This window comes from Natator depressus, chromosome 1, assembly GCF_965152275.1.
Source record: "Natator depressus isolate rNatDep1 chromosome 1, rNatDep2.hap1, whole genome shotgun sequence".
NCBI lineage: Eukaryota > Metazoa > Chordata > Testudines > Cheloniidae > Natator > Natator depressus.
The window spans coordinates 264,863,793-264,878,718 of NC_134234.1; the positions used below are offsets into that span (position 1 = coordinate 264,863,793).

At 43.9% G+C, this 14,926-nt stretch overlaps 2 protein-coding genes across 2 annotated transcripts in view; both read right to left on the reverse strand.

The window, feature by feature from the left end:
* Positions 1–5,169: 5,169 nt before the first annotated feature.
* LOC141989136 (uncharacterized) lies at positions 5,170–6,852 on the reverse strand. Its single transcript, XM_074955542.1, has 2 exons — positions 6,270–6,852; positions 5,170–5,690 (listed from the first exon to the last, which is right to left on the reverse strand). The coding sequence occupies exons 1-2, from the start codon at positions 6,850–6,852 to the stop codon at positions 5,170–5,172; spliced, it is 1,104 nt and encodes a 367-aa protein (XP_074811643.1).
* Positions 6,853–10,949: 4,097 nt separating this feature from the next.
* CFAP54 (cilia and flagella associated protein 54) overlaps positions 10,950–14,926 on the reverse strand; it is a 209,517-nt gene continuing 205,540 nt past the window's right edge. The window contains exon 69 of the mRNA XM_074941863.1: positions 10,950–14,319. Within this exon, the coding sequence (XP_074797964.1) occupies positions 14,200–14,319 (120 nt within the window). The 3' untranslated portion in view covers positions 10,950–14,199. The remainder of the gene's footprint in view (positions 14,320–14,926) is intronic.

Sequence of the window (14,926 nt, forward strand, 5' to 3'; positions counted from 1 at the left end):
AAGCAGTGTTTTCCCCAGGAATTGAAATTGGGGGGGGGGTGTTCAAATTTACAGGGGGTGTGTGTCAGGGCCGATGAGGGGTGAGACCGTGAGGGTGAAGGTGGGCTGTATGACACCATAATAAAAACTGAAAAATGTTTCATGATCATTTTATTAGATTTAACTCGTGTTTTTAAATCATCACATAAATTAAAGATGGCTACTCAAGCCTTCTATGAAGCACTACATCAACATCATTCTTGGTTTCTTGTTATAATTTTGCACAACTCTGTTAATGAACTTCTTGAATGCAATTCATTCATCTCTGGTGGCTTCTCGTGTGTCTGGTATTTCCATTCCTTCAGTTGATATGCCCATTAGTTCATTCACATGATCACGCAGACGGCGATTTCTTTAGAACACAAAATTCTATTCAGTGATGAAAAAGAACGCTCAACTGTAGCTGTTGTGACTGGGAGTAGCAAGAGATGAATTCCTACTTCTTTCATCCCACAAAACAGCATAAAGATCAGGTCGAGCCACTAGTGATGATAAAAAAGAAGTTGAAGACAAATCTTCAGTCATTCGTCGTATGATATTCCCCTTTGTGTTCAAATTCTCTATTCTGTCCTGAGCACATGGCAGCCCCATTGCTGGTAGTGCCTCACTCCACTCAACTGTCAGTGTTTTATAAAAGACAGGCATCTGTAAAAGCTACGTAGAGGTTGAGTAGAATCTAGAAGTCGCTGTTGTAGATTTTTAAGAATCAAGTCTGTGTACTTTTCAGTTGTCTTAAACACTTCTTGTCCTCTTCACTTAAGGATTCAATATAAATGCCTTAATTAGTCAACTGCTGGACTGAAGTCTTTGCTTCTTCCAGTACGTTTTCAATGGATAGCTCTCTGATTGATCCAAATGTAGCTTCTATTGCTGGACAAATATCTACTACTGTTGAAGCAGATGCCTAGATGACATTCTTTAATGACCCAAGTGGTTTCAACAGTAAACTTACAAGAGAGAGAATGGCAATAGTCTTCTCTGAACGTATTAGCAAAAGTAATCCACCAGACTTGCTACTTAGATCCATCCCATCTTGGTAGATACTTTCCAAAGCCACTAATAAAGGCTGGAGTAATTTTAAGACAACAGCCAAGAATTGCTCGTGAGAAAGCCAGAGGGTTTTCCCAGGTTGGATTAATTTGAACTTCAGTCCCAGTGTATCTTCTATATTTTCTGAGATATTCAGTCTTTTTGGACGCTTGCTGAAAAAAGAATATAATTAAGACATTACATTTATAGCTTTTTTAATGTCTTCCGAAGAGTCTGCAGCTCATACTAGCACTAGTTGGAGTAGATGGCTTCTGCAGTTTGTACAGGAGAGATTAGAGTTACACTTTTCTCTGAGCAAAGCTTGTACTCCACCATGTCTTCCAGAGAAGTTTGCAGCTCCATCAAATGCACAAGCAGCCATCTGTTTGGGGTCCAATTGACAAGTATTTAACTCTTCTAAGGGTATGTCTACACTACGGAATAAGGTCGAATTTATAGAAGTCGGTTTTTTAGAAATCGGTTTTATATATTCGAGTGTGTGTGTCCCCACAGAAGTGCATTAAGTGCATTAACTCGGCGGAGTGCTTCCACAGTACCAAGGCTAGAGTCGACTTCCGGAGCGTTGCACTGTGGGTAGCTATCCCACAGTTCCCGCAGTCTCCGCTGCCCATTGGAATTCTGGGTTGAGATCCCAATGCCTGATGGGGCTGAAACATTGTCGCGGGTGGTTCTGGGTACATATCGTCAGTCCCCCCCTTCCCTCCCTCCCTCCGTGAAAGCAAGGGCAGACAATTGTTTCGCGCCTTTTTTCCTGAGTTACCTGTGCGGACGCCATACCACCGCAAGCATGGAGCCCGCTCAGGTAACCGTCACCGTATGTCTCCTGCGTGCTGGCAGACGCGGCACGGCATTGCTACACAGTAGCAGCAACCCATTGCCTTGTGGCAGCAGACGGTACAATACGACTGGTAGCCGTCCTCGTCATGTCCGAGGTACTCCTGGTCGCCTGTGTGAGGTCGATCAGGAGCGCCTGGGCAGACATGGGCGCAGGGACTAAATTTTTAGTGACTTGACCAGGTCATTCTCTTTAGTCCGGCAGTCAGTCCTATTGAACCGTCTTATGGTGAGCAGGCAGGCAATATGTCCTTCTGCACCGTCTGCTGCCAGCCAAAGATGTAAAAGATAGATGGAGTGGATCAAAACAAGAAATAGACCAGATTTGTTTGTACTCATTTGCCTCCTCCCCTGTCTAGGGGAATCATTCCTCTAGGTCACACTGCAGTCACTCACAGAGAAGGTGCAGCGAGGTAGATCTAGCCATGTATCAATCAGAGGCCAGGCTAACCTCCTTGTTCCAATAAGAACAATAACTTAGGTGCACCATTTCTTATTGGAACCCTCCGTGAAGTCAACCCTGTAAGCCGTGTCCTCAGTCGCCCCTCCCTGCGTCAGAGCAACGGCAAACAATCGTGCATCTGAGTTGAGAGTGCTGTCCAGAGCAGCCCAATGGAACACTCTGATTGGGCTAAAACATTGTCGCGGGTGGTTCTGGGTACATATTGTCCGGCCCCCATTCCCTCCCTCCCTCCGTGAAGGCAAGGGCAGACAATTGTTTCGCGCCTTTTTTCCTGAGTTACCTGTGCGGACGCCATACCACCGCAAGCATGGAGCCCGCTCAGGTAACCGTCACCGTATGTCTCCTGGGTGCTGGCAGACGCGGTACGGCATTGCTACACAGTAGCAGCAACCCATTGCCTTCTGGCAGCAGACGGTGCAGTATGACTGGTAGCCGTCCTCGTCATGTCCGAGGTGCTCCTGGCCACGTCGGCTGGGAGCGCCTGGGCAGACATGGGCGCAGGGACTAAATTTTTGGTGACTTGACCAGGTCATTCTCTTTAGTCCTGCAGTCAGTCGTATTGAACCGTCTAATGGTGAGCAGGCAGGCAATACGGATTGCTAGCAGTCGTATTGTACCATCTTCTGCCGGGCAGGCAAGAGATGACGATGGCTAGCAATCGTATTGTACCATCTTCTGCCGGGCAGGCAAGAGATGACGATGGCTAGCAATCGTACTGTGCCATCTTCTGCCAGGCAGGCAAGAGATGAGGATGGCTAGCAGTCGTACTGTGCCATCTTCTGCCGAGCAGCCATGAGATGTGGATGGCTTGCAGTCCTTCTGCACCGTCTGCTGCCAGCCAAAGATGTAAAAGATAGATGGAGTGGATCAAAACAAGAAATAGACCAGATTTGTTTTGTACTCATTTGCCTCCTCCCCTGTCTAGGGGACTCATTCCTCTAGGTCACACTGCAGTCACTCACAGAGAAGGTGCAGCGAGGTAGATCTAGCCATGTATCAATCAGAGGCCAGGCTAACCTCCTTGTTCCAATAAGAACAATAACTTAGGTGCACCATTTCTTATTGGAACCCTCCGTGAAGTCCTGCCTGAACTACTCCTTGATGTAAAGCCACCCCCTTTGTGGATTTTAGCCTCCTGAAGCCAACCCTATAAGCCGTGTCGTCAGTCGCCCCTCCCTCCGTCAGAGCAACGGCAGACAATCATTCCGCGCCTTTTTTCTGTGCGGACGCCATACCAAGGCAAGCATGGAGTCCGCTCAGCTCACTTTGGCAATTAGGAGCACATTAAACACCACACGCATTATCCAGCAGTATATGCAGCACCAGAACCTGGCAAAGCGCTACCGGGCGAGGAGGCGACGTCAGCGCGGTCACGTGAGTGATCAGGACATGGACACAGATTTCTCTGAAAGCATGGGCCCTGCCAATGCATGCATAATGGTGCTAATGGGGCAGGTTCATGCTGTGGAACGCCGATTCTGGGCTCGGGAAACAAGCACAGACTGGTGGGACCGCATAGTGTTGCCGGTCTGGGACGATTCCCAGTGGCTGCGAAACTTTCGCATGCGTAAGGGCACTTTCATGGAACTTTGTGACTTGCTTTCCCCTGCCCTGAAGCGCATGAATACCAAGATGAGAGCAGCCCTCACAGTTGAGAAGCGAGTGGCGATAGCCCTGTGGAAGCTTGCAACGCCAGACAGCTACCGGTCAGTTGGGAATCAATTTGGAGTGGGCAAATCTACTGTTGGGGCTGCTGTGATGCAAGTAGCCCACGCAATCAAAGATCTGCTGATATCAAGGGTAGTGACCTTGGGAAATGTGCAGGTCATAGTGGATGGCTTTGCTGCAATGGGATTCCCTAACTGTGGTGGGGCCATAGACGGAACCCATATCCTTATCTTGGCACCGGAGCACCAAGCCGGCGAGTACATAAACCGCAAGGGGTACTTTTCAATAGTGCTGCAAGCTCTGGTGGATCACAAGGGACGTTTCACCAACATCAACGTGGGATGGCCAGGAAAGGTACATGACGCTCGCATCTTCAGGAACTCTGGTCTGTTTCAAAAGCTTCAAGAAGGGACTTTATTCCCAAACCAGAAAATAACTGTTGGTGATGTTGAAATGCCTATATGTATCCTTGGGGACCCAGCCTACCCCTTAATGCCATGGCTCATGAAGCCGTACACAGGCAGCCTGGACAGCAGTCAGGAGCTGTTCAACTACAGGCTGAGCAAGTGCAGAATGGTGGTAGAATGTGCATTTGGACGTTTAAAGGCGCGCTGGCGCAGTTTACTGACTCGGTTAGACCTCAGCGAAACCAATATTCCCACTGTTATTACTGCTTGCTGTGTGCTCCACAATATCTGTGAGAGTAAGGGGGAGACGTTTATGGCGGGGTGGGAGGTTGAGGCAAATCGCCTGGCTGCTGGTTATGCACAGCCAGACACCAGGGCGGTTAGAAGAGCACAGGAGGGTGCGGTACGCATCAGAGAGGCTTTGAAAACCAGTTTCATGACTGGCCAGGCTACGGTGTGAAAGTTCTGTTTGTTTCTCCTTGATGAAACCCCCCGCCCCTTGGTTCACTCTACTTCCTTGTAAGCTAACCACCCTCCCCTCCTCCCTTTGATCACCTCTTGCAGAGGCAATAAAGTCATTGTTGCTTCACATTCATGCATTCTTTATTCATTCATCACACAAATAGGGGGATGACTACCAAGGTAGCCCAGGAGGGGTGGTGGAGGAGGGAAGGAAAATGCCACACAGCACTTTAAAAGTTTACAACTTTAAAATTTATTGAATGACAGCCTTCTTTTTTTGGGGCAATCCTCTGTGGTGGAGTGGCTGGTTGGCCGGTGGCCCCCCCACCGCGTTCTTGGGCATCTGGGTGTGGAGGCTATGGAACTTGGGGAGGAGGGCGGTTGGTTACACAGGGGCTGTAGTGGCAGTCTGTGCTCCAGCTGCCTTTGCTGCAGCTCAACCATACACTGGAGCATACTGGTTTGGTCCTCCAGCAGCCTCAGCATTGAATCCTGCCTCCTCTCATCACGCTGTCGCCACATTCGAGCTTCAGCCCTCTCTTCAGCCCGCCACTTACTCTCTTCAGCCCGCCACCTCTCCTCCTGGTCATTTTGTGCTTTCCTGCAGTCTGACATTATTTGCCTCCACGCATTCGTCTGTGCTCTGTCAGTGTGGGAGGACAGCATGAGCTCGGAGAACATTTCATCTCGAGTGCGTTTTTTTTTCTTTCTAATCTTCACTAGCCTCTGGGAAGGAGAAGATCCTGTGATCATTGAAACACATGCAGCTGGTGGAGAAAAAAAAAGGGACAGCGGTATTTAAAAAGACACATTTTATAAAACACTGGCTACACTCTTTCAGGGTAAACCTTGCTGTTAACATTACATACATAGCACATGTGCTTTCGTTACAAGGTCGCATTTTGCCTCCCCCCACCGCGTGGCTACCCCCTCAACCCTCCCCCCTCCCTGTGGCTAACAGCGGGGAACATTTCTGTTCAGCCGCAGGCAAACAGCCCAGCAGGAATGGGCTCCTCTGAGTGTCCCCTGAAGAAAAGCACCCTATTTCAACCAGGTGACCATGGATTATATCTCACTCTCCTGAGGATAACACACGAACGGATGTTGCTTGAACGCCAGCAAACATACACTGCAATGCTTTGTTGTACAATGATTCCCGAGTACGTGTTACTGGCCTGGAGTGGTATAGTGTCCTACCATGAAGGACGCAATAAGTCTGCCCTCCCCAGAAACCTTTTGCAAAGGCTTTGGGAGTATATCCAGGAGAGCCACGAATGCCAGGGCAAAGTAATCCTTTCACATGCTTGCTTTTAAACCATGTATAGTATTTTAAAAGGTACACTCACCGGAGGTCCCTTCTCCGCCTGCTGGGTCCAGGAGGCAGCCTTGGGTGGGTTCAGGGGGTACTGGCTCCAGGTCCAGGGTGAGAAACAGTTCCTGGCTGTCGGGAAAACCGGTTTCTCCGCTTGCTTGCTGTGAGCTATCTACAACCTCCTCCTCCTCATCATCTTCTTCGTCCCCAAAACCTGCTTCCGTATTGCCTCCATCTCCATTGAAGGAGTCAAACAACACGGCTGGGGTAGTGGTGGCTGAACCCCCTAAAATGGCATGCAGCTCATCATAGAAGCGGCATGTTTGGGGCTCTGACCCGGAGCGGCCGTTCGCCTCTCTGGTTTTCTGGTAGGCTTGCCTCAGCTCCTTCAGTTTCACGCGGCACTGCTTCGGGTCCCTGTTATGGCCTCTGTCCTTCATGCCCTGGGAGATCTTGACAAAGGTTTTGGCATTTCGAAAACTGGAACGGAGTTCTGATAGCACGGATTCCTCTCCCCATACAGCAATCAGATCCCGTACCTCCCGTTCGGTCCATGCTGGAGCTCTTTTGCGATTCTGAGACTCCATCATGGTCACCTCTGCTGATGAGCTCTGCATGGTCACCTGCAGCTTGCCACGCTGGCCAAACAGGAAATGAGATTCAAAAGTTCGCGGTTCTTTTCCTGTCTACCTGGCCAGTGCATCTGAGTTGAGAGTGCTGTCCAGAGCGGTCAAAATGGAGCACTCTGGGATAGCTCCCAGAGGCCAATACCGTCGAATTGTGTCCACAGTACCCCAAATTCGACCCGGCAAGGCCGATTTAAGCGCTAATCCACTTGTCAGGGGTGGAGTAAGGAAATCGATTTTAAGAGCCCTTTAAGTCGAAATAAAGGGCTTCATCATGTGGACGGGTGCAGGTTTACATCGATTTAATGCTGCTAAATTCGACCTAAAGTCCTAGTGTAGACCAGGGCTAAGATGTGAGTTGTCACAGATGTAGCCGATGTGTCTTTTATATCTTGAACATCTAGAAATGCATCTACTGGCCTACCACTCTCATCAAGATAATGTACACAATGACTTAATACTTGATGCCCATTTGCATCGGTGAATTCATCAGCCATGTATGCAAAATTTTGAATGTGGTGAGAAAGTTCTTCACTTTTTCAACTGTTGAGTCTTTCACTGTTTCACCACATGCTTCTAGCCAGTCAGTTGAGTTTCTTGCGGAAAGATAGTGAGCATTTGCTGGTCTTGTTCGGAACCAGAGTTCAACTTCAGGATGAACAAGTGACAATGCACTTAACATTGGCCTCCAGTTTGTAGTGTGTGGTATCTCTTGCTTAAATAAAAAGTATGATGCCACAGCCATGAACTGTGTTGTGTCTCCAGCATTCTTAACAGCCTCATTAACAGTCACTAGTGTTGTCCTGGGTCAGTGGAGACTCAGAGGTGCTTTCACATGACTCAGAGGTGCTTTCTTGCCAGGTGGGGGCAAGAAGGCACCTTGCTTGTTCCTCGAGCTGCTCTCTTCGCTCTGGCCACTGTTGTTCGTTGTGCCACTGTTCACTCCGTCGTTCTGTTGCCAATGGCCTTGCGCTGTCTCCTTCTGCTGCCACCTGCCACTGTGACCTCTGCGAATTGGTCTCTTGAGGTTCCACCCAGCTCTCAGTGATTTCAGCTGAATTCTCAGTGGGGAAACCGCACTGCTACTGCAGGCTGGGCCATCTCTTCCACAGAAACACTGTCCCACAGCAGGTCTGTCAAGGTTCCTCCCCCACTCTGAACTCTAGGGTACAGATGTGGGGACCTGCATGAAAAACCTCCTAAGCTTATCTTTACCAGCTTAGGTCAAAACTTCCCCAAGGTACAAAATATTCCACCCTTTTGTCCTTGGATTGGCCGCTACCACCACCAAACAAATACTGGTTACTGGGGAAGAGCTGTTTGGACACGTCTTTCCCCCCAAAATACTTCCCAAAAACCTTGCACCCTACTTCCTGGACAAGGTTTGGTAAAAAGCCTCACCAATTTGCCTAGGTGACTACAGACCCAGACCCTTGGATCTTAAGAACAATGAACAATCCTCCCAACACTTGCACCCTCCCTTTCCTGGGAAATGTTGGATGAAAAGCCTCACCAATTTGCATAGGTGACCACAGACCCAAACCCTTGGATCTGAGAACAATGAAAAAGCATTCAGTTTTCTTACAAGACGACTTTTAATAAAAATAGAATTAGAAATAAGAAATCCCCCCTGTAAAATCAGGATGGTAAATACCTTACAGGGTAATTAGATTCAAAACATAGAGAACCCCTCTAGGCAAAAACCTTAAGTTACAAAAAAGATACACAGACAGAAATAGTTATTCTATTCAGCACAATTCTTTTCTCAGCCATTTAAAGAAATCATAATCTAACACATACCTAGCTAGATTACTTACTAAAAGTTCTAAGGCTTCATTCCTGGTCTATCCCCGGCAAAGACAAAATGTAGACAGCCACACAAACCCTTTGTTTCTCTCCCTCCTACCAGCTTTTGAAAGTATCTTGTCTCCTCATTGGTCATTTTGGTCAGGTGCCAGCGAGGTTACCTTTAGCTTCTTAACCCTTTACAGGTGAGAGGAGATTTCCTCTGGCCAGGAGGGATTTTAAAGGGGTTTACCCTTCCCTTTCTATTTATGACAAGGTCTAAGCACTTAGACCCGATTATCAGTGATTTGAGCTGTAGTGGTCACTTAACAAAACAAAAGACTATTTATGGAGCCTAATCAGCTCTGTCTTTAAACAGTGGAGGGGGGCAGATCAAATAGTACTTGTGACTCAGGCAGACCATCAAGCTAAACACCTGTCCCCACCCTCTCTCTTGATGCCCTCAATCAGCACAGGCTAAGTACAGTTCTACTGCCCTTTACTCCTACAATAAGAACAACAACATTTCATTCCCCGCCTCACCCCCACATTCAAGTGATTTGTAACCCAACCCCAGCCAAAATCTGTCACTTGGGCAACACAACTCTGTTTGCTGGATACCTAGGTAGATTAGGTGTGAATGTAAATACAATCTGGTCCTGAAGCCTTTCCTCCCATCCCCCAACTCATCACTACTGTTAGGCAGAGCTCATTTAGACTTTCCTTACAAATCATAATTTGAAATTATTAGGTTGGCCAACATCACCGAAATGAATGCACTGACATTGTCATAAAAACAGCTGTATAAGGAAGCTAGTCTATGTTCATACTTTTCAAATACACATTGTAAAGAGAGTGGTCACTTTGGATGGGCTATTACCAGCAGGAGAGTGAGTTTGTGTGTGTGTGTGGGGGGGGAGGGTGAGAAAACCTGGATTTGTGCTGGAAATGGCCCAACTTGATTATCATACACATTGTAAGAAGAGTGATCACTTTAGATAAGCTATTACCAGCAGGAGAGTGGGGTGGGAGGAGGTATTGTTTCATGGTCTCTGTGTATATAATGTCTTCTGCAGTTTCCACAGTATGCATCCGATGAAGTGAGCTGTAGCTCACGAAAGCTCATGCTCAAATAAATTGGTTAGTCTCTAAGGTGCCACAAGTACTCCTTTTCTTTTTTCAAATCTATTATACTTTTTCAGATACAGATATTTTATCATACACTTTATATGCTTTTAAAGTGTGTATTAATGTTTCAATTTCAATTCAAATTTCCAAACAATCACTAAATTGGCAACACTGCATGTAAATAGTTCACAAAACTGGGGGTGGGGGGGGGAATTCAGGGGAGGTGTAGGGAAATCCCTGATTTAAAGTCACCCTTGAGCATCTTTCAACCCCCCCACCCCCCTACACTTATACTGTGGACAGTTCAGTTGGAGTAAGGAATCTGGCCCTTATTGTTCTGATGAAATCATAACCAGGACATTCCATTTCTTTCCAGTGTCTCCCATTGAGATTTTTGCTGTATTTTGTTGCATACACATTATAAATTTCTATTTGCCTGTAAGTGGAATCTTAATTCAGGCTGACCAGTGATATGAATGAGTTATCTTTGGAGTTTGAAGGCTGAAAATTAAAATTGCTTTGGTAAATATTAGATTTCAGTACTTGCCTCTGGATTCTTTCACTTGCTTTCTTTATATGACTTTTGTTTTACAGAGCAACCTATGCTTAATTCAAAGAGCATATCTGGCAAACATAAATGGAGCTCTTTGCTATCCTAATTCATTTGGTTTATTATCTTGTAATTCTGCAAATTAATCCTAGCCCCATCATTATTCTACTTAAGAAAAATATTTCTTTTCTTATTTGACTGAAAAAAGGATTAAAAGGATTAAATATTCTCTCTTTAATACTGTCTCTTGATATAATAATTTGCATTCCAGAGCATCTTCCATTCAAGGATTTGAAAACATTTTGTGATGTTAATGGATTGTCTCATAACACCCCTCTAAGTTGGGGAAGTACTTTTATCCCTATTAAAGATGGGGGAACTGAGGTACAGTGAGGCTAATCTATGGGCAGTCCCACAAGATGATAATTTCTCCAAGAAAGAGGATACGTTCCTAATGCTAAGCAGATGAAAAGTAACTAGAGTTGGAGTCAGAAGGGACTCCACACAACTTTCACACAATAATCACATACACTTGAAGAAAACTGCGTGAAACAACCAATTTTCACTTTACAAAATTTATTAAATGAAACCTGAAGTACTTACAAGAAGCTAAGTATCTGTGGAGGTCTGGCAGATCCCATGCAGGCCTTCATTATTAATGTACATATGCATTACATACAAGAAAACTATGGTAAAAAGACATTAAGGTTGCAAAGTCAAGTGTTCAAAATTTCAGAATTGTGAAAATAAAGCTTACTTTGTCCCCCTGGTGCGTGCTGACACAATCTTTAATTACATAATCACAGGTTATTTTTTCCTCAGGAAGTCTGAGTCATTGAATGAAGCAGCTGTTTAATGTTTCTGTCTATCCTCATCATTCAGTGTCTGGACCCTTCCCCAATTTACTGCACGCCATCCAAGCACTGCACTGAATATGCAGTATGTTATTTCCTCACTATTGCCTCTCACAATAGTAATGAATTTATCTTCACAGAACCCCTGTGAGAGAGGGAAGTATTATTAACCCCGTTTTACAGAAGGGGAATTGAGGCACAGAAATATTTTGGCTAAAATTTGGCCACTGTCCATTAATTGTTGGAGTCTCTATGTCTGGGTGTCCAACTTGAGACATGCAGGTTTTTCAGAGCTGTCATAGAAGTAACTAATTCCACCCCTGCACTGCAGGAAAGGGATGATCCTTTGCATGGATTGGACCCTCACTACAAAAAGGCCTGGGGGATGCCTGTTCCATCCGTTAGTCTTCAAACTCTGGAATCAAACAAGACATGATCCCCTGCACCCATAATATTTTGGGGAGGATTGAGGGAGAGCATATTGCGGAGATTTGAGTAATGGTGCAAACAGAGACTTATCTGAGTCTAACAGACTGCAAACCCTAGTCTTCATTCAATGGTATGGGATGAAAAACCCACGCAAATTCCTATGCTACAGAAAACAAGAAGCAATTTACTTTGCAATTAATTTTATGTTTTACTCTATGAAATTGTTGAAAATGTGTTTAAATACGAGCTTTCTTCCTTACAAGCAGATTGTTAACTAAAGAATTTAATTACATGCTAAAGAAAAATGTTGTCTCCAATGCTACCTTCTGAAACCTGCAATGAATTCTTAATCCTGTGTTTATGAAAGTAAAATCTGCTGCTCTGGATACAGTGATATCAAAATTTCAGCATTACCATTCTACTGAAGTGCTAAGGAGAGACGGTAGGGCAAAATTCTTATTTCAACAAAAATAACTTTAAAAGCATAAAATATTTAAATATGAATGTGAAAAGAATTCTATTGAACATTTATTTCTCTTTTAAAAATAAATGTAATAGTGGTGGCAGGGTCCAGATTGACAGCACTGAAGAGTTATCTCCTCTGTAATAAAAAACTTTTTACTTATATAGCACTTTTCATCTGATACTCTCAAAGTGCTTTACAAATATTAATTAAGCCTCATGAAAACCCTCTGATATACTTCAAGGTGACCTTAAAAAAGAATAAAGAAAAAGAAAAAATGAGGTATGTGCCCTTTTTTGGTTTTTATGAAGTCTAAAATATTTCTTTTATAAAAGAAGCAGAAAAACAGCATATGAGGAATGTAAATTTTTATCTTCCCTGTAAGAGTTGGGGGGTCTTCCTGGAGGACGGTGAAAGTGTAGATGGAGTATTCTCAGCCTTTAATTGAAGGGGTAGTAGTTGTGAATCTTTTCTCCCAACTATGTTAGGCGTTTGAGTTAAATATGAGTTATAAGAGAGTTTTAAACAATCTCACTAAAAATACATTCCCTAGTTAGTTACTCAAGTTTCACTTTCTTGGTTCCTCTGATGTGATAATCCTAGTAGTACTCCTCTTATCCATAGTGTTATAGGAAAAACAACATAGACAACATCTGAATAATGTAAAACTAAACACTCCTCCCCACCCCCACATCTCTTATAATAAAAGCAACACATAACTAAAATACTTTCAGTCAACCTTTACATATAATAAAGCAAAAAGGACCACAACCCTCTTTTTCCCTTTACAGATCACTTTTAAGTATCATTATATCTATTTTATCATTTGGTTAACTGAGGCACAGAGATACAGTGAGTCAGTGAGAGTTTTGCCATTTAATGGGGCCAGGATTTCACCGTTAAGTGTTTATAGTCACACACAGGAGGCAGAATAGAACCCAGGATTTCTGACTCCCAATCTCAAACTCTAATCACCAGGTACAACTCAGCTTATTCCCTCACACATTCCCCTGATTCTTTCTGTTATTTGTATTGCTTGTTGCCTGAATTACTGTAGTTAGCAATGGTTTTGAGGCAAAATGGTCTCATAGCTTGAGCAATGGCTAGGGACCAGAAACTCCCAAATTATAATCTTGGATCTCACAGTGACTTACTATGTGGTCTTGGTCAAGCAACTTCATTTTTCTGTGTCTATTTCCCCATCTGTAAAGTTGGGATAACAACACTTCCTTCCTTAGAGGAATGTTTTTATGATACTTTAGTTAATGTTTGTACGAATTTTCAAACAATAACAACACTTAGCATTTATATATATTTTCAATGTTATTTTGTTAAGCATTTTAGAATATTGTATGAAAGATACAATGCCTTTGTACTACACTTATGTAGCTTTTAAATTTGCCTGTTTTCAGATTCTCTCTTCAGAATTATATGAAGACATCTAAATACACCTCTTTCTAACAAATCAGTTTCACTGTCAGCAGTATGTAAGAGTTTTTCTTCCTTTAACAAAGACAGAGGAATCTGAAATTGTAATTTAAATGCAGTGAAATTGTGAAAGAAGGAGTCCAGTGCAGTGGTTTCTCAATGAAGCTCATCAATAGAAGCACCCTTGACTAAGTGCAAAAGCAGTTAAAAGTGTGCTGGTACGGTAAAGTTTAGCATATAACACATGCATTATGGAAAAATCCATAGTTTATGTTTCAATATTAGGAGGCTACAAGGCCTGCAGTATCTCAAGGGCAGTCTTTTTGGCCTATTCACATTTTTTAATCAATATGAGCTTTTTGAAAAGGAGAAACCCCAGCAAAATACAGACTCACTTATTTAGGACTGAATGGCTTACATTCTAAATCTTTTTACTGAAAAAAGTTCATATAAAAACATTAATTCCTGAAAAAGACAATTTCATTTAAGATTAAGATGGAAGAAGGAAAGTTACCTTTTATTTAAAAAAAAATAAGATGACATTTTCCAAAATGTAACTAAAAACTACGCAAATCACTAGGGGCCAGATCTTGGTCCCTTTAAAGTCAATGGCAAAATTCCCATTGGCTTAAGTAGGAACACAATTTGACCTTAAAAACTATGAAATTCAGTGTTTGATTAAGTTACTACAGAAAGAAAATTCAAGGGAGCAGAGATACAATCCAGTTGAAAAGGCTTCCTCCTGCTATTGCACATCCATTAGCAGGATCAAACATTTTCTCCAAATTCTTTATTGACTGCAAAGTAACGTCAAATGGGACCTGGCAAAAATAAAAACAATATTTCTTAAGTAAATAGCTTTTTAATATTACAGTAGGAATAAACTGAGACCTCTTAAATAGTCAAACAGGTTTCCCAACCACAATGGAAGAATAAATTGCAAATATTTGCGGCACATAAATAGGTTTGAGGCCAAAATGACCTCTTCTTACATAAAACCCCATGGACACAGGTTAAGGGGGAGGAAACCTCAGCAAGATCCCTTCACAGAGTTTCTCTTTGATCACTCTGTACCCCTCAAGCCTGGGGACTTTGGCATATCCACTGGATGCCAGAACATCAGGACCATCTGCCCCATTCACGTCTTTGTGCCAGCTCTTGAACTTTGGTTCCTTCTGCCCACCATTCAGTAGCGTGGCTCCAATGGAGCCATGGTGCCAGGGAATCCCACTGGCTACAATTATCCTCAATCCTCCTCCAATACCCCCCCACACACACACACAATGAGAGGGCTGTAAAGCAGTGGTGGGCAACCTGTGGGCTGCAGATTGCCCACCACTGCTCTAATGGAGAAGAGAGTGCCCCAGGTTATATTACAGTTCCAAGTTAATCTCTGTGAATCTTGTAAGAAGGTGATGCCAGTCCCCC

What these genes read in the sequence shown, in the direction of transcription:
- LOC141989136 (XM_074955542.1), bottom strand. Translation starts at nt 6,852, where the DNA reads ATGCAGAGCTCATCAGCAGAGGTGACCATGATGGAGTCTCAGAATCGC. An exon ending in AGGCGGAGAAGGGACCTCCG is followed by an intron (nt 5,691 to 6,269) that starts GTGAGTGTACCT and finishes TTTCTCCACCAG; the next exon opens with CTGCATGTGTTTCAATGATC.